This window comes from Aedes albopictus, chromosome 3 (genome assembly GCF_035046485.1).
Source record: "Aedes albopictus strain Foshan chromosome 3, AalbF5, whole genome shotgun sequence".
Lineage (NCBI taxonomy): Eukaryota > Metazoa > Arthropoda > Insecta > Diptera > Culicidae > Aedes > Aedes albopictus.
Window position 1 is genome coordinate 413,706,781 of NC_085138.1, and position 25,000 is coordinate 413,731,780.

General features: G+C 41.5%; 4 protein-coding genes across 4 annotated transcripts in view; 2 read left to right on the forward strand and 2 right to left on the reverse strand.

Moving 5' to 3' along the window:
- Nucleotides 1-25,000, reverse strand: part of LOC109431575 (titin) — a 146,331-nt gene that overhangs the window by 55,308 nt on the left and 66,023 nt on the right. The window lies entirely within an intron of this gene.
- On the forward strand, nucleotides 275-3,455 carry LOC109426273 (uncharacterized; the record flags this gene model as incomplete). The annotated part of the gene is given in 3 exon segments (XM_062856296.1): nucleotides 275-372; nucleotides 603-1,309; nucleotides 1,766-3,455. Coding segments are annotated over 2 exon segments (2,121 nt in total). The 3' UTR covers nucleotides 3,414-3,455.
- On the reverse strand, nucleotides 5,734-6,997 carry LOC109404084 (uncharacterized). Its single transcript, XM_019676943.3, has 2 exons — nucleotides 6,660-6,997; nucleotides 5,734-6,584 (listed from the first exon to the last, which is right to left on the reverse strand). The coding sequence occupies exons 1-2, from the start codon at nucleotides 6,829-6,831 to the stop codon at nucleotides 5,836-5,838; spliced, it is 921 nt and encodes a 306-aa protein (XP_019532488.3). The 5' UTR covers nucleotides 6,832-6,997; the 3' UTR covers nucleotides 5,734-5,835.
- On the forward strand, nucleotides 7,106-21,225 carry LOC115267916 (uncharacterized). Its single transcript, XM_062856297.1, has 5 exons — nucleotides 7,106-7,229; nucleotides 7,297-7,657; nucleotides 19,518-20,245; nucleotides 20,306-20,610; nucleotides 20,667-21,225. Exons 2-5 carry the CDS (start codon nucleotides 7,422-7,424, stop codon nucleotides 21,168-21,170), a joined length of 1,773 nt encoding a protein of 590 aa, XP_062712281.1. The 5' UTR covers nucleotides 7,106-7,229; nucleotides 7,297-7,421; the 3' UTR covers nucleotides 21,171-21,225.

The following is a 25,000-nucleotide window of genomic DNA, read 5'->3' on the forward strand; positions in this document are numbered from 1 at the left end:
CGTAGACTTTTGTTCATACAAAATTTTCGAAAATTGTATGGAGCGTAGACTTTGGCCAGACCCCCCCGTCCCCCCCTAAGAGTCTACGTAGTTTATGGACAGGCCCTAATCGGTTGGGAATAGAGAAGGAATATTAGTGAGCAATTCATTCTGAGAAACTTTGTACCAATTTGTACGATAATAAAAAAATCCCCTGCAGCAATTCATGAAAATTTATATCCAGATTCAAATTGATTAAAACACTGAGAGTAAACGCTGTACATTTGATTTACAGGTGGACCAAGTTCGAATCAAAATTCTTCATTGAGAATTTCCGGAACTGCGAGAGATTTGTGCAATACGACGGAATCGTCCGAAACATCAGAGTCTGAGGTAATTTATAACATGTGTGTGCCGGAGCCTTATATACAATATCTTTTCTTCTAATTCTAATCCCTAACGTTGATAATTCTTCGAGAAGAAGCAGTTCTTCCCAATGATAAATGCTTCTTACGCACGTCTTACAATTTGTACAAACTTACTAGCTTCAGGACTTTCACAAACTTTCACTCACAGGGAAAGCGTTCATAGTTTTATTAAACCCTATTAAATATCAATTTCAGATACAGGAAGACGGTGAGAACTTCGGAGAATCTAGTCAACCAATCGATATTTTCAAGTATCTAGGCCTGACATCACAAGTGCTTCCATGCAAACGTTCGCCGATACGGCCCAATGAAGATAGTAATTCTGACTACAGCGTCAAATCACTATACACCGAAACTCGCAACCAACTGCAGTCAGCTTCCGATGATAGCGATTCCGACTACAGAATCGAGTCGTTGAATGCTACAACCATGAAGAGGAAAATACAAACCAAAACAGTGTCTGACAATGCGGCCGTGGAACCCGTCACCTCTTCGGAGTCAGCTTCAGAAGCGAATGCCCGGAGAAAGAGGAAAGCTCCAGTTCCTCTGAAATCGACATCCACAACGTCCCACGATTCGCAAGAAGATGAAGCAGATCTGTACGAATCCGATTCTGACCCACTTTCAGATATAGAACCTCACATAGCACAATCGGCTTTGGATACCTCAATGTCTGATACAATGCCTCCACCTTGCACCGTCCCGGGATGCGAAAACCCATGTCCCCTGTGGACCGCTCAGTTTCCTCAGAATTCGGAACTACGACAAAGATGGCTGGACGCCATCCAAGCGGGTACCGGTCAACAACTTACACTGGAACCGATCCCGGTGGTGTGTAACTTGCACTTTTCCGATCAATCTCTGTCGGTGGGAAGCTATCGGGAACCTACGATCTTCCAGAGGTGAGTACCAAATAGGATCGTTTTCTCCTTTCAAGAACAGTTTTAATTTCCCAATTAACACTTTTTCGAGGCCACAAATCTAAAGAACCAAATAACGATGTTTGTTGAAAAGTTGATCGATTGATCACCACCAACGGGTGACTAATCGGTAAAATGTTTAGCAATATCCGTCTTTTGGTTCTGTAGTTTTGTGTTCTTAAAAATGCGAGCTATCTACCTATTTTTATCTTAACAGACTGTATTTGAAAAGTTGGTGTACTGCTTTCCAAACGGGATGCTGTATCAAGTAGAAATTTTAACCTTTTTTCAAACCAAGTTTGATAAAAGTCTCGAAACTTCACTTTTATACAACATTCCGTTCGCCAGATATTTGTTTAGGAAGCATCAGATCGGATGATCGAGTATGATCCTTCAAAGAAGTCGCCTATCAATCAACCGCTTTCCATCTTGTTTCAGCACCACCAGCGACACATTTATTTCCAGCTGCTTGATGTGTCACTCCTTCGAAAAATCAGAGAGAATGTTCCACTTCAACCAATGTCTGCTTCCGGGGCAAACGCTCCGAATGATTGCGGATAAGCATTTCAAACTCTTTGAATCGACAGCTGACGATTCCGTTCGGGACGGCTTCTTCTGCGAGGGTTGTACAGTTCGTCTCGATGTTGTGCATTCCATATGGCTGGACGTAAATCAGGGAATGGCGCAGTACGCAAGTCTCTTGCAGAAGATGTCCCGGGAGAAAATTCTTCCGTTTAGTGAACAACCGCGAGCGGAACAGGAAACGGTTGTAAAGAAAGAACTACAGTTGGAAGAGATGGAATCTGATCCTGTGGATGTCGATTCGAATGATACGGCAGAACCTCATCTTCCTGGAAAGGATGCGGACTTGGACAGTTCAGAATCATCTGCGGTAGATGATCATTCGGACCCACCGAGGTCCTCTCAAATGCCCACGCTGAATCTACGCTTGAAAGGAGTTACCGAAGACATAATGCAGTCCGCAGTCAGCCGTGTCTTGGAGGGAGGCGTCCTCCGGCAGGTTGCCACCGAATACGGACTGTCCCATCAGACCCTGTACAGATATGTCAGGAAGCGGAAGAGTTTCCAAGAAGAGTCGACTCTTCTTCGACCAAATCACGTAAACTACAACCAAGTTTTCACCAAGAAACAGGAAGCGGACTTGGCGGAATATGTTATTCATGCCATCAATCTGTTGTACGGACTATCATATCGATGTTTACGGAAAATAGCCTTTCAATACGCGCAGCTAAAGAGTATCCAATACCCATCCAAATGGGACATAGAACAGATGACCGGAATGGGATGGGTAGTCGGCTTCATGAAGCGTAATCCGCAAATCTCGAAAAACACGCCAGAAAATTGTGGAATTACTAAAAGTGGTGCACCCTACCATTCGTCTCACATTGGATTAAGTTTCTCAGCTTTGGAAAAAACGTACAAAATCTGTCCGGACATCGCCGCTGGTTCTCGACTCTTTCTGATGGGAGAAGCGACTACGTTCAAGAGATCTCAGCCGACCTATTTCATCCACATTCCGGTGAAAGTCTTCGCCATAGCGAATCCCTCCGGAAAACGAATTCCCCCCATTGTGGTTTTCCCCAACACTCACAAACCATCCTACAAAGTCGCACCCTGTGGCATTCTTTGCCTAGCCAGTTCCACCGGAACAATCACTCAGGAGCTGTTTCGAGAAATCATGCGACATCTTTGTGAACATACCAGTACATCCGCGCAATCACCGTCCTTGCTGGTCTGTGACAACCACGAAGATTGGATAGCGTCGCCAACGACGATCGACACCAGCCGAACAAGCGGACTACACTTGGTAACCATTCCTCGCCACTACAGCAAGACCATCCAGGCTCAAAGTGGCAGTATATTCTCCGAGTTGCACAGTGCGTACAAAACCCGCTCGGAATCGTGGCTACGGAACAATGCCGGACAGGAACCCACAACCGAACTGGTGGTGCAATGGGTTGACGAGGTGTACTCGACGGAGTTCTGCAAAGTTCGGGCAGAGGAGACCTTCCGGAAGATTGGACTTTTTCCACTGAAACGACCCGATGATAGTGTCGCGTCGTGACCTTTGTTGAATAATTAAGTTTTAACACAAAAAAAAAAACAACGGCTTTTGATTTGGAATAGCAATGAAAGAATTTTGTTTTATGCTTGTAGTCTTTTAGACTAATATAAATACTAAGGAATTTCATTAGGATTCCCTTTTGGAGTTACAATCGAAAGTAATTTAAATTCGTTATAAATTTCGTACAAAATTATTTCGCTTTTTCTCAATAATTTTCAAAATTTGGAAATATACCTTGTAGAAAAACTGCAAGCAAGTACCTAGTTTTTTAAATAATCAAATCCATTCTGAAGCAAAATAGAATATAACTCGTCTGCTCGAGGAGATTTGAAAGGAGTGAAATTGAGTGCCCACTCAATCGATTCTAAAGTTATTATACTCCAAACCGAAGCCAGAGAATCATTACTACAAGAAAAGACATCAGTTTATTAAAAGATATAATATCTGCGCATTCAGGAACGTGTGTACTGAATAAGCATTTCAGAACTTCGTCATCAGAAGACTCAAACTCAAACTTCATATCCCCTAAGATTTCATCCAGGGCATTTCCAGCATGCCAGGACAATTCTTTCCAGGATTTCTATTAGAACTCCTCTCCCAAGATTTCTGCAGGAGTTTTTGAACGGGGTTTCTGCAGGAGAACCTCTACATGGGATTTATTCCGATGGGTTTCCTAGTATTACTCCCAAGTATACCATAGATTCTTCCAAGAGTATATCAAAGTTTCTGCAGCATTGTTTGTTAACGATCTTCCGGGATAGTTTTGCAAGAGTTTTTCCTGACATTTTCGCGAGACCTCTGCAGATGTTGCTTTGATTTTTTTTTCCGAATATTCTCTTGGAATTTCCGGCGAGATTCTTCCCGTAGTTTCTTCCAGAGTTCACTTAAGAGGTTTTAAGGTTTCCTATTGGAAGTTCGTTGATAATTCGTGCTGATGACACTCAAAAATGTTTTCTGGATATCCTATTTTTTCTCGGAATTTCTTCAGAAACTGCTTTCCCGGAAGTTTCTTACAATGAATCTTGTACGTTATCCCAGAAGTTATTCCAAAAAAAAATCTTGCTAAAATCCCTACTGAAATTTTGGAAGAACTTATAGGGATTCTAGAAAAACTCTGAATAATCCCGAGATAATCTCGAAGAGATCTCTGAAACAAAACGCGGAAAGAAATATAGCAATAACTTTTTCAGTAATCTTAAAAGAAACTCCGGAAGAAACCCCAATTAAATCTTGAATAATTTGCTTACAGAAGTCTTGGAAGAAACTCCGAGAGTAATCGCTGGTGATTAGGGTGCCCCACAGTTATATGAAAAACATAAAGTTCAAGTCAAGTCTTACCTCGTGAAAGTCCAAGGGGGCGCTCAACGAACTTGAAGTTTGTATGGGTAAACTTGCCTAAATGTATGTATAAATCTTAAATTTTCTACTTTTCCCGGTAGGTGGTATTCTTGTAGGTGACTGTAGGCCAAACAACTTTGTCGAAGACCGCAAAGTTGGTTAAAAAGTTATACCGTAGAGGGACAATATTTATTGTAGTCTAGCAAACTAAATTGAGGGTTACAATGTTACTTACCTATCGGGATGCTGATGTATTGTCGCTTGCCGGTTTGGTGAACACCATCGCTTGAGTGAAGCACGTTTTTCAGGGCACCACGGAAAAATGCCTTGCATTCGATGAAATTCACGTTTCAGTTTACGGGATGGGATTATTCACCTGTAGAACAAAAAGATAGAAGATATGCTCTGAATCGAAATCTATTGAGAACTTACCTGTGAAGAAAAAAGGATCAAATGTTCCAGAGTTTTATATTTCTTACGGAATGGGACCTAAAGGAATTTGCTGCCTTCTTGGGTAACATTTTTGCACGAATGTTCATTTTCCAGTTCAAATTTGCCCTGTTTGCTGCGATGCAAATATAATCTGGTCGCTGACATAGCAACCAACCGATCAATCGAGCATGCATCCACAGATAAACATACGTAACCAAGGATGTAGCACTGGTAGCATTTGCATCACCTCCTACTAATTTAAACTTTTTATAGGGCAGTGCATGAAATTATCTCCTTCTCTTTCACTCTTACAGACATTTTGTAAACAACAAGGCCACGAAACGTCAAAATCCCATACAAAATCAAAACAGTGCGGTGCCCTATGGATTACTGCACGAATTTATACTGGCCTGCTTACACTCACACGTTGACGTTTGAGCGGTGTCGGCGTCAAATTTTCTGTGAGAGTAAGCAGGTCAGCATAAATTCGTGCAGTGGACCATAGAGGTGCAGGGATCATCTCGATAATGTGAGAAGTAATAGAAACGAATTATATTATGTATCCGTAGTTTATTCCTTAATTCTAAAATCTCCTATTCCTCATCCATCTATCACAAACCGTTGTTGGACGCACAATCGGGGTCCCACAGCTTCACTTTCGAGCCTGTTGATCCGTGAAGAACACCGTAGAACTTGGCGAAGGTTCGGTCAGTTGCTTGATCTCGTACTTTTGCACGGTTGCAAAAATTTCCGACTTGGCCAGATTCTGGTAGATCGGATGTAAGGTTTTCAACGTTGGGGAAAGTCCCGCCAGAAACGCATCCACCGGATCGTGACTTTCCGCGGTCGAGATTACCTTTTTGGCGAGCATTTCCATCACACGATTGGCGCTTTCACTGGTAGATGGCTCTGCTGTGCTGACGGTTGTGGCACTGTACTGATTGCCAGGTGTGTGGATCACGCGCTTGTACACGGGTCGCATAACTCTTCGGACGATCTTGGATGATCGTGTATCTTTCGACGCGCTTGGTTTATCTACTAAAGTGGTTTGACGGGTAGATGGCGTTGCTTCCAAAGTAGTGAGTGGATCTTTCGAGTACTCATTGTCAGTGAAAGTGACTTCCTCTTTCATAATGGCATCTTCTAGATACTCTTCGTTCTCCACAGTTGGTTCCTCATCAGGTGGCGTAGGGGATGGCAACGTGGATCGAGTCTCCTGATCGTCGTTGTTGATGGTCACGTGATCTCGCATCAGTTCTTCCACATAATTACTCAAAAAACTTAACTGTTCGGTATATTTGTACAGCTTGGCCTTCTTGGAACCGCTTCGGGTGAGATTGTTCCGAATCGATTTACGGTAGTTGTCGCGAATGTTGTACCAACGGGCTTTGCATGCCAAAGCTAGAATAACGTGTTTGAGAATACATATGATAATCTATCATCGAGATTGCATACTTTAGGGGGAAAAATACTCACTGTCTTCCTCTATGAACGCTCCGATAGTGTCCCAAACCTTCTGCTTGTACTTGGAGTCCATATACTTCGGATGGGTCTGTGTGTACAGGACCGGATTTTGCTCCACCAGCGCGATAAGTTGCTCATCCTTGTTCACGTCGCTCTTGATCAGCAGATGATTATTCTTTGCCATTATGTGCCGTCGTCACGGAACGGAAACGTTGGCTTGGCAAAAATACGGACTCGAAAATCAGCAGCGTCCTGGGCGATGAAAAAGATGTCGGAACGGAACGACCGACCGAAGCTCTGCGTCTGCACTGTCACTGTCACGGAATGAACGGCGACGCGACGCGACGGGATGACACATCACTGACACTGACACTGATGCTAGGTAGAAAAATCTGACACGGTTCCGATCCGACATAAAATGAATTTTATAGCGTTTGATCAGAAAAGATCAAAATTTGAGGAACAGAAAAGTACCTATGACATTTGAATTTGAAAAGTGTTTCATTAGGTTCTTAGAAATGTTAGTTTAACACTAAAATTTTTTAATAAGTTAGTGAAATCTAACGACTTTTAAATGAATTAGTTGAGTTTTCATTGACCGCAAAGTGATCAAATCGACATTAACGTGCAACGATTTTCCCGTCCGTAGAAATTTCCTGTTCTGCTTTCATCGCATATTCGTCAACAAACTCGAGAAGAGAAAACATCATAATTTAATGTTAGATAAAATTTTAGCGATTTTAGCTTGTTGGTGCAACGATTCTTCGGGCGGATATGTCGTCGTTTACCTGCTGCATTCCCGGATGTAGCAATCGACACATCGAGTGGACCACGCCGCTGCCGAGAGATGAATTGCTGCAATCCCGGTGGCATGATGCCATACGTGTCGGAACCGGCGGACTTTCTCCGATGGAAGCCCGTATCTGCAATGCCCATTTCGTCGACAGAGGAGGGCCTCCGGCGGAGGACGGGACCGGGGCAGGATACCAGGAACCGACGCTGTTCTACCGGTGAGTACCTAATCGAAAGCATTTGCTATAGATGATTTCATTAATCAAGATTAGCTTAGTTTAGACTGACTGTACATGTCAATAGTTGCTCCTCCGTGATTGAACTGTTTGCACTGAGATCCTAATGAATAAGGGTCGGTTCGTTCTCTCCTGGGATTTCACAGGAATGCCATCCGGGATTCCTCCAAGAAATACTTTGCGCGGTATCTCCACAAATTTGTTCCAGGACACCTCCAAGAGTTTTATTGGGATTCCCAGAGAGTTCTTGATGATTCTCTGGGGTACTTCGGAGAGTTTCTTGTGGAATTCCTAAAGAGATTCCGTCTGTGATTCCTTCAAGAGCTCTTACCACAATTCCTCCAGGAAACACTCGAAATTTTCCAGAGATTTTTTTCTGGAATTTCTTAAGGAATACCATCTGAGATTACTTCAGAAATTCCTAGATTCCATCATCCTCCAGGAATTCTATCCTAAAATATCTTAAAAGCTTGTTTTGGAATGTCTTCAAACATATTTTTTTAACTTCCAGGAGGTATTTCTGGGATTTCCAGCCATTTTACCCGGGATTTCTTTCGGGATTTCTCCAGGAGTTCTCTCGGGGATTGCTTCAGGAATTCGTCCCGAGATTCCTTCAGAAACTTCTTCCAAAATTCTGGCAGGGTTTCCTTCCAGGAATTTTGTGCGAGATCCTCCCGGAGTTCTTTCTGGAATTTCTCCAGAAGATACTTCCAGTAATCCTATAGGAAATTCTTTCAGTATTCCCTGAAAAACTTCTCCGGGATTTTTCCTGGAGCTTTTCCCGGATTTTTCTAGGAGCTACTTCTGGGATTGGTTCTAGAATTCCTTCTTACGGTAATTACACCGGGAACTCCATCCGGGATTCCTTCGGGAGCTCCATCAGGGATTCGTCCCGGATTTTTTTTTCTGGGCGTCTGTCAGGAATTGCTTCAGAAATTTCTCCGGAAACTTCTTCCGGGTTCCTTTTGGTACTCTTTCTGTGATTCCTCTTGGAATTTATTCCGGAAAGTTCTTCTGGAATTCTTTCAGAAACTGCTTCCAGAATTTCTTCAGGAACTCTTGCCAGGATTCTTTCAGGAACTCTTTTCTGGTTTCATCCAAGAGTTCCGTTTGGATTTTTTGCAGATCTCTCTGGGATTCCTCTGGAAGTTCATTCTGGATTTTTTATTTCAGATGTTTCTAATGGAAATCCTTCATGAATTTATTACAGGGAATATTTTGAGAAATTCCTCCTGCAGTTTTAATATATGTATAAATATGATTTTCTTGAGGAAACACTCCAGTAAGTTCCTTCTGGTTTTGCTCAGAAGTTATTTGGAGAACCTTAATTGGAATTACCCTAATAAAAACCTGGTGGGCGCATTATCTCCCACAGTTTCCGCAGGAGTTATCCCTGGGTTTCTACTAGAGCTCCTTCAAGGTTGTTTCATGCCTTTCTCACGAATTCTGCAGAAGTTCCTGTCGGAACTTCTTCCAGAGGCATCCATATTTTGCTCCCAGATTCTATCGTTTCTCTCGGGATGCCTACAGAAGTTTCTTCCGTGATTTCCCAAAGATTCTCGCCAGACTTATCTTGTAGGTTCATCTGCGATTCCTTTCGGAGTTTCTCCCGGGAATTTCCTTAGAGGATTCCTTCCGGTGTTGCCCTCGGGATGTCTTTCAGAGAACTGAACTGAACTTTCCCCCAGGGTTTCTTCTCCTTTTTGGGATTTCTGCTGGATCTCTTACTGGTATTTCTCATGGAGTACTTCCCATGATTACTTTCAGAGGTGTTAGGATTTTCCTCGTAGTTGTGTCCACGATTCCTTGCTGTGATCCTTCTGAGATTTTTTAGAGATTGTCCCTGGAGAACTTCCAGTTCTTCCCGGAAGTTCTGCCTGGAACCTGAATTTCTCTAATAGTGACTCCCGGAGTTCTTGCAGGAATATTCCCAGATGTTTTTTTTTTCTCAAAATATCTCCTGGGACAATTCCGTGTAAAAATTCGCGGAGAAATCCCGCAAATAATCCAGGTGAAATCTTGCGAGTAGCTCCGCAAGAGTTTTTGAACAAATCTCGAGAAGAACTTTGGAAGACACCACCTGTGATGACCTGGGACATTAGATTTTAGGGGACCTGGGACCTGGGATTTTAGAATAAAATATGGAAACCTTCAAGAAAAAAAAACCGGGCGGAACCTCGCATGAAATCCCGTGAGAAACTTCAAGAGAAAGGCCTCAGAAAAAAAATCCTCATGAACAAATCTCTACCTTTGTAGAAATCTTCCGCAAAATCCTGAGTAACTGTGGAAAAGCCATTCCGGAAAACCACTAAGATAGATTCCCGATGAAACTTTCCTTCAGGAACTGTTTCGGGATTCCCTTAGGAATTCCTCTTTGGGGCTACTTCACGAATTCCTCCAGGAATTTCTTAAGGAACTGCTATAGGGATGTCTACAGGGGTTTCTTCGCGAAATCTTCTTAGGATTCCTTCAGGATGTCTCCAAGAATTCCTTCTGTGATTTCTTCAGTTCCTCCTCCTGGAAATTCTGCAGAAACTTCTCTTGGGTTCGCTCATGAAAACTACCTGGGATTCATCCAGAAATTCTTCCAGGGATTCCTCCAAGAATTACTCTAGGAATTCTTCAGAGAATTTAAAAATTCTTCCAGAAATTCCTCTGAGAATTCTTGCAGGGATTCCCCTAAAAATTCCTCCAGGAATCCCAATAGAGTAGAAAAAAAGGAATAAATAAATAAATAGTTTCATCCAGGAATTCCTACAGGCATCCTTCCAGAAATATCTCCAAGGATTCCTCCAAGAATCCCTCTAGGAATTTCTATTGGGATTTCTATGTGGATTCCTCCAGGATTTTTTTCTAGGCTTACCTTCAGGCATTCCAGCAGGACATCCTCCAGTGACTCCCTCAAGAATTTCTCCAAAAACTAATCGAGGAATTACCCCAAGAATTCTTCCAGGGATTCAGAAATCCCTCCAGCAATTGATCAAGGAATTCTTCCAGGAATTCCTACAGCAATTTCTCCAGTAAATTCTCCAAGAAGTTCTCCAGGGATTCCTTCAGAAATTTCCCTAGGATTTCCTCCCAGAATTTGTCCAGAAACCCACCCAGGGATTCCTCCAGGGATCTGGATCTCCAAGATCTCCTCCAGAGATCATCCAAAAATTCCGTCAGGTCTGGAATTCCATCCAGATCTTTCTCTAGATATTCCTACACGCATTGCCCCAGAAGTTTCTCTAGGAGTTCCTGTAGAAGTTCCCCCAGGAATTCCATCAAGGGATTTTGCTAGGCAATCCTCCGAGATTTCATCCTGGAATTTCTCCAGGGACCCCTCAGAGTTGCTTCCAGAATTCCTCCAGGGATATATTCAGGAATTGGTTAAGGAATACCTCAAGGAATTCGCGCAGAAATTCGTACATTAATTCCTTCAGGAGTTTCTTTAGGAAATCCTCAAGGATTTTTTTCAGGGGTTTCTCCAGGAATCCCCTCAGGAATTCCTCCAGGAATTTATTCAGGAATTCCTCCTGGAGGCCTTCAAGCATTCTTCCAGAGATCTCTTTTTGAATTGCTTCAGGGATTCCCCCTGGAATTCCTCCAGAAATTCCTTGAGGAATTTATCCAGCCAGGAATTTGTCCAGAAGCTCCTCCAGATTTTCTCTAGAAATTCCTCCAGGAATTGCTTCAGGAATTTCTCCAGGATTTTTTTCAAGAATTCCCCAGAAATTCCTCAAAGAATTCCTTCAGAAATTTCTCTAGAAATTCGTCGAAAAATTTATTCAGAAATTTCCCATGAGATTCCTACCGGAATTTCCCTAGGAAATATTCCAGGAATTCATCCAGTAATTTCTTTAGGAATTTCCAAGCATTCCTCCTCGCTTCAGGGATTTTTTAAAGAATTCCTCCAGGGATCTCTTAAAAATTCCTCAAAGAATTCCTCTATATATTGCTCTAGGAATTCACCGAAAGATTTATTCAGAAGTTTCTCCAGGGAATTCATCTAAGGATTCTACCAGGAATTTCTTTAGGTATTTTCAAGAATTCCTCCAGGTATATTTTAGGAAATTCCTCAGGGATTCATCCAGAAATTCCACCGGGGATTCCTCCTGGATTCTTTCAGAGATTCCTCCGAGAATTGCTTCAGGGGTTCATCCAGAAGTTTCTCTAGAGATTGCTCCAAGAATTAATCCAGGATTTTCCCCAGGGATTCTTCCATAAAATCCTACAGATAGTCCTTCAAAAATTCCTCCAGGGATTTCTCCTAGAATTCCTGTAGGGATTTCTCCAGGAATCCCTACACGGTCTCCTCCTTAAATTCCTCTAGGCATTCCTGCAGGGTTTCATCCAGGAATTGCTCCTGGGATTTCTCCAAGAATTTTCCCAGGAATCCCTCTGATGATTTCTTCAGAAATTCCTCTCGGGACCTCTTCAAAAATTGATTCCGGAGTTCTTTCAGAAATTTCAGAAGTCTTTCCATAATTTTCTCCAGGGGTGCACTCAGGATTACCTGAAGATTTCAAGGAACTCTTCCAGCAGTTAGTATTGGATTTCTTTAAGATAGCTTCCAGGAATGCATACAGGAACCAGGAATTATCTCCAAAAAATCTTCTAGGAGTTCATCCACGGATTTGTTCAGGAATCCATCCAGAATACTCCCTGCACCTCCTGCAAAATTCGTCGATTCTTTCAGGAATATATCCTGATATTCTTTTTCTTCAAGAAACCCTTCAAGAAATTATCCATTGATTTTTTCTGAGATTCCACTAGGAGTTTTTTTCAGGGATGTTTTGAATGTATTCCTTTATAAAGGCCGTCAGGGATTCTCTTTAAACATTTGTCAAGGAACTCCTTCAGAAATACCCCCGGGAATGCCTCGAAGGTCTCCTCCAACGATTGTTTTAGGACTTATCCTAGGATTTCTTCAGGATTTTAATCAGATATCTCATTCCGAATTTTGAGTATGGATTCTTCCGGAAATTTCTCTTGGAATTGCAAGCAATTGCCTAAAAATTTTCCAGTGATTCCTCCATGAATATCTTCAAAATTTTCTTCAGGAGTTTATTTAAGGATTCCATCAGGAATGCTTACAATAAGTCCTCAGGGGATTTTTTCACACATTTCCAATAAGAATCACGGCAGCATAGGTTTTGGTTGCGCAGAAGTCACTGTGACTTAATTTGAACAAATAAGTTATACAATGCTAGATGCGCTTTCGCTCTAGGGAATTTTTAAGGTATTCCCCTAGAGGAAACTCTCTCGGAATTCTCCCAGGGTTTTCTCCCGAAATTTCTGCAGGAAATGCACCATGAATTTCTCTTGGAATTCCTTCTTAAATTCCTCTAGACATTTCTTTTTGAGTACATTTCAGCGATTCTGTCCAGGAATTCCTTCAGGTGAATTCCAGGATTTTTCCTAGAACTCCGGGATTTTTCCTATAGAACTCCATTATTTGAGAGCTAGCATAAGTATTAAGCGAGTCGCCCAAATTCGTAATTGATACAGTCCTAGCTCACTGTTATAGGGGTTTCCTCCTTCCCGTCCGAACCAAAGCACAAAGATTTGGGACTAATCTCTGACTCTTAGACAAGACTAACGCAATCCTCCAATGGTCGAGCACTGGCCTGGCTACGTCCTTGCGACTGCTGAAGAATGGAAAAATCAGTGGCGATTCCCTAACCTCAAATCTACCTGTTCAACGATTGCAAATTCTTGATTTCTCAAAATAAATTGACTTGTAACTTGTAGAAAATGACGATAATAGCCGTTTCCGCCCATTTTCAATTTGATTCTGATCCTGAATTCTCCGCAAATGCAACTTTTAGGGTCGTTGAACAGGTAAAAAGTGAGGTTACGAGCCGCCACTGGGAAAAATATGGTTAGTTTTGGACACCTATCAAAAATGTAGACAGCTCTACGATCTCTCAGGCCTAGGTGTCACGGGAAATTGGGTGTTGCTGGTGGAAGGGTAAACTCTAAAGGATACGCTTCATCAACGTTCAGGCATACCATTGTTAGACTGCTTCGAATCAGTTGTCTGCCCAATTTATCCTGGTTTCCTCGTCATCTTAATGGCATTTGGTTGAATTAATAGATTTTTTGGTTGTTAATCTGGAATATAAAATAATATCAACATCGTACGTCAAATAAGCTACATATTAGTGATACGCTCGCCACAGTTACATATTTTTACAATATTATTTATGTCATTCGATAAATTATTCGCGAGTTCTCCGGAAATACCTACAGAAAATTATTCAAACATTTCTCCAGGAATTCTTACTGGGATACCTCAGGGTTTTCTCCAGTGATAGTTTCAAGGCTTTCACGAGAATACCATAACCAATTCTTTCAGAGATTCCAACTTCAAATCTTCAACTTCAGTTATGGCCCATAACCTCTTAGATGGTTGAGATGTCGTAGATCGTAATTAAAAATTCTTGATGCTTTAACGGTTCAACAACGACTGAATCTCTTTATTGCAAGCTCTCATATTCATACCGTGTATACACAGTTATGGATCACACACGGTTACGGATCAATTCGATGTTTACGGTGGTATGTGTGATATTCCATATTTTATACCTAATTGACTTCACTACATCGGTATTCTACACTATTAAAAAGGTACTATCACTAGGAGCAATACACTGTCGATCTCCATCCGATTGCCGATCTCCTCGTTGACTGCCTCGTCTCTCTCACATACTAATATCAGGATGCCACATCCTCCCCTTGCAGAAATGTTCAAATACAAAATACCTATTACAAATAATGATAATGCAAACGCACATGCCTCATGAGTGCTTTGTAGTAAGTTGCAAAATTTTATTTAACATGGGAAGTAATAAACCAGAATCAAATAGTCGATTTATTATAATGATTGAGTTTTGATTCGAGGAGACGCTCTGTTAAATTAGTAAGGATTGCTTTCTTCATTTCTACTCTAGCCTTAGTAATTACTTAGTAACTTGAAACCTCTCACTCCTGCTCCTCCCAACACAAATAGGGAAAAATGTTTATTATGGAATTTAGAAAAAAAAAATCAGAGTTCTACTGTAAAAAGGGAAGTTTTCTTAAAATGAGCAATACTGTAACAACGGTTGTTGAAATTTTTATAGTACGACATCTACTAGCAAATTATCTTGTTAATGTAGCATGGATTGGTGCACTATATTTTCAAATAATATTGGACATAAATGGCACATTGAATTAAAGCAATCAACTCTATTTCAGTGATGTTAAATGAAAATTTGGTGTCACTTTTACGTTTACAAATTGACTAAAGATAACACTACATATAATGAACCAAAACAGTAAAGAAGTCTAACTAGATGATGAACAACACGTACCACCTCGCCGAAAATTAAAAAAAAAATCAAAATCATGGCTACAATGACTTTTTGAAATTCTAAATCCGTTATCATTTGTTTTGGAACTTATTCTAAAATCGATCGATTCATTTTTTTTTTTAAGAACAATATATCACCATGACCATTACTTAGCTGATGGTGAAAATCTTAATTTCCCTTTCGATCCCCCGTATTTGAAGAAAAAAAAACTAACAATTAACTATTTACATGAACATGTATCTATTCAATACACGGTGACTGGATACTTAAGTCGAAATCCCCTTCTGAACCGAGTAGACTGGATTGAAAAGAGTACCGATTTAAATTTCTTTTCATTCGTGAATTTTAAAAAAAAGCCACATCGTTCCATGCAGTAATACAATAGACTAGTTTCGCCGAACACTGAAGTTGACTGAAAAAGCATCAAGTAAAACATTCATTTTTTTTCTTTTGTGCTGTTAACCGTTTATAAGGCGGTGGTAACTATATTGCAACCAACCATTTTTATTCGTTTCTACTCTATGATTACTTATTTTGATCTTCTTTTCTTTTACGCAAAGTTACACATAATGCAATAATGTAATAGTGGTTATGTTCTAAACAAAACCTTAACAGCAATTTGGCCGATTGTAGTCTCAAAAATGGTTAAATTTGACTTCTTGAAGAAAATCAACTCAACCTTGTTGTTAAACTGTCGATTTGGTAAATATTTTAAAACGTAAACAAATTATGGGTTAACAAAAGCTCGACTACACAGTTTTGGTTAAGCCTTATCCACACTGAAAATTTCTTTTCCATAATAGTATGCGTTGACTACTCTTCTACACTCAAATTAATTTACTGATAGAATCTAAGTGCAGAAAGCACATAGATTACGAACGAGAGAGAAAAAAATCGTTCTAAGTGCAACTAATGCAAGTTAAAAGTTACATTATTATATTTCATTCTTTCTATAATATATTTAGAGTGGGGCAACATAAAAAGCAACACAGTCAACATAAAATCCAAACACAAATATAACAATCCGAATCGAACATGGCGCGCTCAGAAGACACACATTTGGTTGCGGAGTGTTGAAAAAAAAACTCTTACATTCGTGGTGCTCCGTCGCCCGAGTCTCTTGTTGTTTTTGAAGGTAAGTATAGTGCACTTGTTATTCAATCTTTAAGAACCTTTTCAAACTACGTACATTCCTTTCGTATTTCCATAGAATTGCACTTCATTGTCGCCGCTCCTTCACCGTCACCAAGGACGAACGCGTGGACGATTTTGGGAGCTGCCGGATCCTAGACCGAATACAGCTGCGAGAAGAATGTACTTTTTGATCGGCTAACAGTTTGGTAGGGTCTAAATTGATCAATTTAGTGTTAAGTATAACGAATAAAACCAGTTTGATCGTAGACTATGCGAAATTTGGATTTATTTACATTTTGAAGCTAATCCCACGTGTAAATTGTGATATTATTCGTCATAATGATAACTATGCACTGAACGATTGGAAATCAACAGCGATGCACATACATTCTATCATGATTGAATCGACAAAGACTCAATAGCGCTGCACTTATTTTCCAAGTGTAAAAGCAACTGGTCACAATCTAAGTGCAGAACTATTAAATTTAATGTGTTTTTTATTCTGAGTGTAGTTTTCTCGGCCTCATAAAGGGTTAAGTGACATGACAGCTACATTTGAATTGCACGGAGGCGTAACAAAAATGTTACGCTATGTCCTTACTTGCAAATCTGCGAACTGCTCGCTCAAATAATTTATATAACGAGTCATGTTACATTTCTTTTTAACGCTATCATTTTATTCTCTTCTTACTTTTCCCATCCATTTGCACTGTAATTACAAAGAAGAAACTCAGCCATTAACCATGTGTTTTATATCAAATGATTCAAGACAAAAATACAGGTTTGCTCAAACAAGCTATCAGTGAACATCCAAACTTAGGGTTGAACTTCGTATTTTTTTTTGTTTTTTTTTCGCGTATACTAAACGTGTATCTGCTTCACAATCGTCTCAACACTTTTGGTCGAGGCATGCGCACATAAATTTTCATTCGGATGGATCAAAACTGCTCCTTTTGCCCTCATGAAGCTAAAAACGCTAAAACCCAAAGACGGCTTGATCTGTCAGTTGCCTAACATCTTGTCGAATGAACTCACGCGCTCGGTAGCATTATGTGTGAAACTATCACAACTGAAACCAGCACACCGTGCTCATTGTCCCACACGTACACCAAGATTAGTCTTCCACTATTCACAATGCGGGCACCCAACGTACGTATGTACTCAGCGAACTAAACTATGCATGAAGGAGATACGTTGGTGCACACCACCCCAAACTCATCTCACTCCGTTTCTGGTAATCGTCACCACCATATACCAAACACGCAGCGAGAGGAGCTACGTCATGCGCCCCATGCGACTAAAACATTCACACATATTCACGCATGTCGACAAGCACGCACCGCGGACACATGTACTAAGCAGCCGCTTCTTCACCCGCTTCAAGCAACACTTTTCCACAATCAAGCTCAACGCAACGGTGCACCGCGGTGGAAAGCTAATGAGCCGTTTACGAAACGACATTATTTTGATTTAATATTCGCGTTTTAGGAGGCGAGATCCTGTCAAATTTTCATTCTCAATACGGACTGAAATCTGAGGAGATTACAAAATAACGATCGTCGGGTGTTCTGGCGGTTCTGCCACCTGCTCTGGTCTTTGCGACCTTCACTGCCCGGCATCTCACCACAGCTGACATGTGCTTGTGTGCTAAAACAAATATGTACAGCCAAACATCGATAATGACCATTCTGGTGCCACCACGTGGTCGCGAGAGTGAGTGCATGCACCGTGCTGCCAGAAATCACACCTTTTATAATTTCTGATGTTCTCATTATTATTTTTTTTTTTAAATTACTGATTAAAATTTCTGAAACATCTGCATTTCAACCTCTAGTTTTTTTTTCGTTTTCGATCGACCTTGAACTATGTTGTGACGGCCATGGGCATAAATAACCCTTTTCAAATTTAAAAATGCGTACCCAATGCACTAAAGCTTTTTTTTTCTTTTCAACTCACCGTATTGGCCTTGAGCTATACTCGACTCAATACACACATTTATTTGTTGGCCTTGGGCTTCACCCGACGCAACAGTTGAAAACTGCTCGATTCTTCTTATTGTATCGGCCATGAGCTATACTCGACGCAATACTTCTGTTGGCCATGGGCTAAACCCGACGCAACAATTCAAATGCTTGGCAATGAGCTGATACTCTACTCAAGCGGTAACGAGATTCTTCTGTATTGGCCATGAGCTATACTCGGCGCAATACTTCTGTTGGCCATGGGCTGAACCCGACGCAACAGTTGAAAAACTGCTCGATTCTTTTTATTGTATTGGCCATGAGCTATACTCGGCGCAATACTTCTGTTGGCCATGGGCTAAACCCGACGCAACGTACTTGGCAATGAGCTAAAACTCTGCGCAAGTAATATTTTATCTTTCGCCAAAACGAACCATTTTGGCAACCATGTTGCATGAACACATCACCTATACTTACAATATTGACGCTCCGCGGCACTCACTTTACGCACACCAGACAAATATTTCAAGCTTGTCACATTTTTTTCCTCACTTTCCCAATCTTCCAAACGTACATTTCACTACAAATTTCAAACGTGCCAACATCATGGCAGGATCGCCAATGTGATATTCCATATTTTATACCTAATTGACTTCACTACATCGGTATTCTACACTATTAAAAAGGTACTATCACTAGGAGCAATACACTGTCGATCTCCATCCGATTGCCGATCTCCTCGTTGACTGCCTCGTCTCTCTCACATACTAATATCAGGATGCCACAGTATGTTGCAGCTTAGCATGGCATAGCGTGGCATAGAATAGTGTTTATGCTATGGTACCCGTACATGACTTTCTAATTGCTATTTTTGATAAACTAACCAATGGTTGTTATGCAGAGGTATTTTGTAGCCTACTCAACTTCTTCAACAGATTTCTTCCAGAGGTTCTCTGGAAATTCATTCCGGAGAACCTAACAAAAATCTCCCGAATATTTTAGGGGCGTTTCTCAGAGGATATTAAGGGGGCTTTCAAGAACGGTTTAGGGGGTTCTAGAGGGTTCTGGAGGTTTCAGGTTATTTCAGGGAGTTTCACGGGCGTTTCAGGTCATCTCACAGAATTTCATCACTGAAGAATCGATGTGACAGTAGTGTTTCAAAATTGTCCAAAACATTTTGAATGCTGTCAGGAAAGTTTTCAAAACTTAGACAAAAAAACTCTTCTTAATGCAGATAAGATGTTTTTCTAGAATACTTCTAGAAGTGTTTATGTAAATTCCGACTGAAATATTCCAGGCTACGGCCATATCCTAATAAACTTTGTGAAGAAGTTCTTCCTCATTTTTCACTATCTGAAACTAAAGACAACATCATACTGAATACTGATGAAACCTATACTATTCCAGCAACAACGTCCCCCTGCAAGTCATCTGGTGTCGTTTGTGCCTCTGCCATGACACCCTGGGCAGCATGTTCAACGCCAACGGACGATCCTCCATCGCAAATCAATCCCTATCCTGGATGGCCAACAAACACTTCGGCGTATGGTTGGATCCCCCGATGCCATCGGAAGTTCATTACTTTTGCGCAAAGTGCAAGGAACGACTCGAAGCGACGCACACCTTCGGGCTGGAAATCCAACAGGCCGCCCAAAAGTATCGCTTGCTGCGGGAAAAAATGTCCTCCCAAAATCTATCACTAACTCCAAGTAATCGAAGCACACCGTACCCGGTAGAAGCTTATCCTGCCATTGACAATGGCTCACTTGATGATCTACCACAAAAACCTTATTTCGTAGAAATTCCGGCTGATGCTCTTGCTCCTAAGAAACAAAACCCCGGCAAAACGTTTGCCGTCGTAGAGTTTGTTTCCAAAACGGCGGCCCTAAAGATACTGGCCGTTCCAACCAGCTGGCTAAACGATGACCGTCTACGGTGGCCAAAACTCATGGACGGAGAAGCGATCTACTCGCTGCGGAAGGAGGGTGCTGTCCTACACGATGGCATTGACACGGACAGCTATCCGGTAATTGTCCTTCAACAGTTCGGAGACTACCATTCGGCAGAGGCAGCCGTTCAGGTCATTCTCAGGCGGAGAAATCCAGAACCATCCACGTCAACGGCAATTCCTAAAGGTTTGTTGTTTACTAAATCATCTGATCTTGTGTGTAGATTTTGACTTATCCGTATCGTAGATATCCTCACCCACTCGACATTCCGCACCGAAATCCATCATCTCAAGGCCGATCTTAACTCAATAATCCAAACGGCCGTAGCGGCGGCTGCCGAGAGAAGTTTCCACACGAACCAGAACAGCTTCCCCATGGCCTACGACCACCAGAACCAGCCGCCATTCCACAGCCGCCAGGCGGCAAGACTTGCTTCGGAAATCATCCTTCCGGTACAGGCGGAAGCCGAGAAGCACAAGAAAATCAGTACCGAACCGGAATTGGACGACTTCAACACCCGATTGGCCGATCCGACCGTCCAGCAGAAATACGTGAGTCTCAATATCTAGAAAATGTGGTTCTGAATAATCCTTTCACTTTTTTTCAGCTGGACTACTTCTCCAAGATTGTCCACCCGAAGAGCTGCTCCGGCAACGGAGACAACGCCCTGTACACCGTCGTGGACTACCTGTTTACGCGTGATTTCTGGAACAACTTCACGTGGACCGGAATCAATCGGGGTCAGAAGTCGTCCCGAGGCTTTCGAGAGTTCGCCAACGTGATCCATCTGCTGTTGAACATCGTCCTGCTCGGGGACAGTGCGTACGACTCGCAGCGGTTGGAGCAGTTCTGCCGGACAAAGCTGTTCCGGTACAGCAAATCGCGGGCTGCGGGAAAGCAGCTCCGCAAGTCAACATGTCGTCCCGGACGGAAACGACCCCCGCTGGACGATTCGAGGAGTTCCGATGGCGGGGGCGACGCGGAACCATCCATGAGTGGCTCGGAGATGGCGAACCAGGATGTGGTTTGTAAGGTTGAGAGCTTTTCCGAGGAAATGTGGCAGCAGTCGAGCAACGTCGCTCAGAATCAGTATTCGGATGAAATGATGTGAGCATGTGGTAGAAAGTTCGTAACGTAAATTGATGAGAATAAATGAAAGGACATTATACATAGCAGAAGGCTTAATCCGAAATGATCTTAAAGGGCAGAGATAAAATTTGCAGGCAGACCATCGTGGGACTAACTAAAGCGAAACATTATGCCATAGATGAATATTTCCCAACAGTACTGATACAGGATTCTCTTGAATCCTTACATTAGCATACGATTACACTGCAACCTGAGATCAAGTTGCTCCATAAAATCATTATTCTTAAAGAATCTTTTCAGGAGAAAGCTTTTGACTCTTAACAGCTGCAGAATTCTCCTGTATTTTGACAGCCGAATTTTCTTGACATCCGACATCATGATTCTACTAAATCTTGGCGACAACAGAATTCTCCTTAATCCTTACAGAATGGTTCTCTTTAATCTCGAAAGCAGAATTCTTCAGAATCCAGGTACCTGGTACCAGGATTCTTCCAAATTGAATTTTGACAGCCAATTTTTTATAATTCTAACAGCAGGATTCTTCTGTATCTTGACAGCAGGATTCACCTCGATCTGGACACAGAAAATAACCACAGGATATTTCAACAGGATTCTTCTATATCTTGACAGCTGGTCTTTTTTTCTGAAGATGGCAAGATTTTCCTGAATTATGACCTCAGTATTTACCTAAGATTTACCTGTATACGAAATGTAGAGTTCTCCTTAATCTTGACAGTAGGATTCTCCTGAATATTGACAAGAATTCTCCTGAATCCTTACAGAATTATTCTCTTGGACCTCGACAGCAGAATTCTTTAGAATCCAGGTACCAGGATTCTTCTAAATTGAATTTTAACAGCCAATTTTTTATAATTCTAACAGCAGGATTCTCCTGAATCTTGGCAGCAGGATTATCCTAAATCTTGAAGAGATGCCCTTACATCCAAACTACAGGACTCATCTGAATGATGGCAACGATAACAGCATCCGACTGAAATCTGAAAGCCGGATTCTACTAATTTCTGACAGCAAGATTCTCTTAAATCATGATAGTAGAATTCTACCTTGAACCTTATAGCGGAATTACCGTGAATCCCGGCAACACCAACCAAGCTGGTTGTTATGTTCCAGAAGGAATTTCTTGAGGAATTTCTGGATGAATTCTTTGAGAAATCCTCGATGGAAAACCTGAAGGAAACCCCGGTAGAATCCTTGGAGAAATTTGTGGAGGAATTCCCGAAGCAATTCCTGAAGAAATCTTTGGTGGCATTCCTGGATGAATGCATGGAGGACTCCATGGAAAATTATTTATGCTATTCCTGGAGAATTTCCTGGAAGGTCATTGAAGTAGATTTCCTGAAGCAATTCCTGAAGGAATCTCTGGATAAATCTTTTGAAAGAATTACTGTATGAAGTTCTGTAGGAATCTTAAGGGCTGTTTAGAAGGATTTTTTCGGCCTATCTTGAGACATGAGTAATTCCTTGCCTGAATCGCACTAAAAAAAACATTTTTCTTCGATCGCAGTACTTAGTTGCGAAAAAATGACAATTCAAATGGCAGTCTCTGGAGAAAGTTTCCGCAAGGAATCGCTCAAGAACTTTCTTGAGCGATTCCTTTTGAACACGAATCTGGGCTTTAAGAGGAACTGTGGGAGAAATTTCTGAAAAAATCCCTTGAGAAATTTGTGGTGGAATTTCAAGAGGTATTTATGGAGGAATTTCTGAAGCAATCCTCGAAGGAATTCCTGTAAGAATCCCAGGGGGAGTCCTTAACCTTTTAGGACGCGCGCCTGTTTGACGCTGAAACTGCACCGCGCTCGCGCTGTATACGACGATCGAGATGTTTTAGCAGTGTTGTACTTTTTACTACAGCGCGCGTCCTGAAGGGTTAAAGAAATCCGTGGAGAAATCCCTAAAGAAATTCCTGGAGGCATTCGTAGCGAAATTTCTAGTGGAATTCCTGGAGGAAAATCTGGAAGAATACCCGAAAAAAAAATCTAGAAGGTATTCCTAAAGAAAATCCTGGAAGAATTTTTGATGGAATCCGTGAAGGATTTCCTGGAGAAATTTCTGGAAGAATTGCTGACAGAATTAATGGAGGAATTCCTAGATCAATTCCTGGTGAAATTCCTGGAGAAATCCCTGAAAAAAATCCTGGGATAATTTCTGGAGGAATTCCGCGAGAAAACTCTAGAGAAATTCCTGGATGAAATCCTGGAGGAATCCCAGGAAAAAACTCCTGGAAGCACTCCTGGGGATTTCCTGGAGGAGTGCCTGAATCAATTCTTGGAGGAATCGCTAAAAGAATTCCTGGAGAAATATCTGCAAGAATCCAAGGAGGAATCCCTGGAAAAATGCTTAAATAAATACCAGGTCAAGAAGATTGCATAGGAGAATCCCTAGTGGAATTCTTTGAGGAATCGCTAAAGCAATTTCTGGAGAAATCTTTGAAGAAATTCCTGTAGGAGTCACTGGTAAACGTCTTTGATGAATTCCTTTAAGAACTCTTGGATGAATTCCTGTAAGAATTCCTAGGGGAATTCTGGTGAAATTCTTGGAGGAATTCCTGAATCAATTCCTGGAGGAATCTCTGGAAAAATGCCAGAAAGAATTCCTGTAGGAATTCTTGGAGGAATCCCTGCAGGACATCCTAGAGGAATGTCTGTAGAAATACCTGAAGGAATCTCCAGAGGAACTCCTGGAGAAATCTCTAGAGGAATTCCTAGAGAAATTATTGGCGGAATTCCTAGAGGAGCCTCTAAATGAATTTCTTAAGGATTTTTTAGAGAAACCCCTGCAGGAATTCTTAGTGGAATGCCTGGGAGAATTCCTGAAGAAATCAGAGATGAAATTCTTGGAGAAATCCTGAAGGAATCCCTAGAAGTGTTCGTGGAGCAATCCCTGTAGCAATCCCTCCAGAAATCCCTTGAGGAATTCATGACAGAATCCCAGAAGGAATTCTGTAAGCAATTTCTAGAGGAATTCCCAAAGGAATCCCTTAACAAATACAGGAGGAAGTACTGGATTAATTCCTGGAGGAGTTCTTTAAGGAATACAAGGAAGAATTCCTGAAGGAATCCTAAGAAGAGTTCCTGGAGGATTTTTTTAAAAATAAATTGTCCCTGGTGAAATTATTGGAGGAATCCCAGGAAAAACTCATAGTCGAGTCCCAGGAAGAATTCCTAGAGGAATCCCAGGAAGAATTCCTGAAAAAATCGTGGAGGAACTCCTTTAGAAATCCCTGCAGGAGTTCCTGAAGAAACCCCAGGAAGAATCCCGGAAGCAATTCCAAGAGGCTTTCCTAAGGGAATCCCTAAACAATCCCTGGAGGAAGTACTGGATTAATTACTGAAAGAGTTTCTGAAAGAAATCGAAGAGGAAATTCCGACGGAATTCTAAAAAGAGTTCTTGGGGGAATCCGTAGAAGATTTTTTTTAATAATCCCTGGAGTTGTTCCTGAAAGAATCACAGAAGAAATTCCTGTGTGAATCTCTGAAGGAATTCTTGGAGGAATCGCAGATGGAGTTCTTGAAGAAATCTCGAAGGAATCCTAAGAAGAGGTCGAGGAGGAAGTCCTTGAGGAATCGCTGAAGCAATTCCTGAAGAAATTCCAGTAGGAATTCCGGAAGCAATTTCTAGAGGAATTCCTAAAGGAATTCTCAAACAATTCCTGAAGAAAGTAGTGGTTTAATTCCTGCAGGAGTTCCTTAAATAATACACGGGATCCTAAGAAGAGTTCCTAAAAGAATCTTTGGAGGAATTGTAAAATAAATTGTTCCTGAAAGAATCACAGAAGTACTTCTAGAATGGAGCCCTTGAGGAATCCCAGAAAAAAATCATAGTCGAATCCCA